General features: G+C 45.9%; 1 protein-coding gene across 1 annotated transcript; it reads right to left on the reverse strand.

Moving 5' to 3' along the window:
* Positions 1-1,016: 1,016 nt before the first annotated feature.
* Positions 1,017-2,104, reverse strand: LOC122131514 (protein S100-A6-like). Its single transcript, XM_042706222.1, has 2 exons — positions 2,006-2,104; positions 1,017-1,309 (listed from the first exon to the last, which is right to left on the reverse strand). The coding sequence occupies exons 1-2, from the start codon at positions 2,102-2,104 to the stop codon at positions 1,157-1,159; spliced, it is 252 nt and encodes an 83-aa protein (XP_042562156.1). The 3' UTR covers positions 1,017-1,156.
* Between the last annotated feature and the right edge of the window lie 208 nt (positions 2,105-2,312).

The following is a 2,312-nucleotide window of genomic DNA, read 5'->3' on the forward strand; positions in this document are numbered from 1 at the left end:
CTTGCCCTGGCAGAGGCTCTAGGCACATGCAGCCATTAAAACTCTTCTTCCACTGATCTGAAATCATAGAGAGGTTTTGGCAACTGAAATTATGAAATGTGAAAATGACTTGAAAATATTTCAAGTGACCATTGCCTGTCTAAAAAAAGCAAACCTGAATATACCTACAGTCTGTACTATGGTCTGTTCAAGGGATATCCCTGTTTTATGTAGCTGAAATTAGTTTATAGTATTCTGAGACTCATGGGAAGTTACAGAGGAGACCTGTCAAACTGTCGAACAGATCCAGACATTTTACCAGTTGCCAAAGGATACACAGGATCAATTATCATGTCTTGGTTCTCCTACATCGCCATCTACTGGGGGTCTATGATGTTGCAATATGTGTCTACCGCCTATTGGATGGTGTTCTCTCCCTTCGATCACTTTACCTGAGTGAGTGTGTGTGTGTGTGAGAAAGAGAGAGGGAGAGGGAGACAGAGACAGACAGAGAGAGAGAGAGAGCGAAAGAGAGAGAGAGAGAGAGAGAGAGAGAGAGAGAGCAAGAGAGAGAGAGAGAGAGTATGTGTTTGCAGCTGTGGGTTTGATTTGAAGAGCATTTACTACAGTTAATAAGTTCATACTAGTGCTCTGTCTGGAGGTAAACCACCATTTACACCAGTTAGAAGGCCCCTGAGAATGCTTCTTACTACTTAACATGAATCTGAGTCTGCAGATGCTCTCTCTCCTGACAACTAGCAAACTGCCTTCATACACTGCTTCTGTGTTTGTAAACAGAGGTCACCTGAACCTTAAGCATCTGACAAAATGAAGTGCTGGATTGACAAAGTGAAGTACTGGAATGACAAAATGAAGTACTCGACTGCTGCTGTTTGACTTTGTCTATTCCTTTCCCCAAACCTGCAAAGGTTTACCTTCAGGACTCATGCTATCACATTTCCATTTTGACTACACTGCCTTTATGATGAGATAAAGCAAAAGAGATCTCACACAACAAGGCAACAGCAATCAAATTAAAATTTTATTAACAAAAACAAACGTTTTGTATCGTACATTACAAATTACATACATTTTCCATCTCTCAAAAGAGGTTTGATGTTCATCATAAGATACAATCTCAGAATATGTACACCTTTGTGTTCACTCATCTCAGTGTTCACTTCTTCTTTCCCTTGCCCCTCTTGGCACGGAACAGGCCGCGTGCCAGAACGCCCACCATCCGGGCGAACTCGCCGAAGTTCACCTCGCCGTCGTGGTTCTTGTCCAGCTTACTCATGGCTTCCTGAATATCCTCTGGGTCAATCTTTCCCTGTGTGGGCGGGAAGGAGGAGAGTGTTAGTCACCCTTGAATAGGGGAATCCCTCACACCAGTGGTATGCACAAACACACACACACACACACACACACACAACCACAAGCACAAGCACATGCGTACACAGACATGCACGCATGCACACACACACACACCACACACATACACACACATATTTTACTGGTAAGCTGCCCGGACAAGTAGCCATGGCCTTCCCCTAGCTAACAGTTCTCACACTGATGTCACACAGGGCAACACTCTGGGCTAATCTGCCTGCATTACCCATCATGAACTACAAACTTTTAGGGGGCAAAAATCAACAACCATCCAGTGTGTGCTCATCCCATTTTTCAGTAATGTTGCCAATCAGTCTCCCCCAAGAAGAGGGTCGCCCAGTCTATCACCAACCGCAGTCACTGACGGCAGTGGAGACGTGCGGTGATGTGCATGCATGATCGCAGTGGAGACGTGTGGTGATGTGCATGCGTGATCGCAGTGGAGACGCGTGGTGATGTGCATGCATGATCAGCAGTGGAGACGTGTGGTGATGTGCATGCGTGATCGCAGTGGAGACGCGTGGTGATGTGCATGCATGATCGCAGTGGAGACGTTGTGGTGATGTGCATGCGTGATCTTGTCATGACGCCGCAGTGAGAGGGAGCTTCAGGTTGGTTGCCTCCGGGGGCCACATACCTGGAACTCAGGGCTACTCAGCTCCGTCTGCAACAGCTCGCCGAGCTCCTTCTGGCTCAGCTGGAACTTCTGATCGTCCCTTCTGGGCGTACTCCTCATTACACCTTCCACCAAAGACACGATGGCAATTCTCTAGCTTAGACATGTCTGAGGAAAAAAAAAACACAGAGTAGTCATAATTAGCATAGGCTTACACTTGGACTTCAAGTGGTCCCAATATGCCTTCGTCTGAATCGTAAAATGGTGGGAAAAAGTATTTTTTTTGGTGAAGGTTGATGAAATGTTCCTACATTTGTTTATGGTTTAC

Source organism: Clupea harengus, unplaced genomic scaffold (assembly GCF_900700415.2).
Source record: "Clupea harengus unplaced genomic scaffold, Ch_v2.0.2, whole genome shotgun sequence".
NCBI classification, from domain to species: domain Eukaryota; kingdom Metazoa; phylum Chordata; class Actinopteri; order Clupeiformes; family Clupeidae; genus Clupea; species Clupea harengus.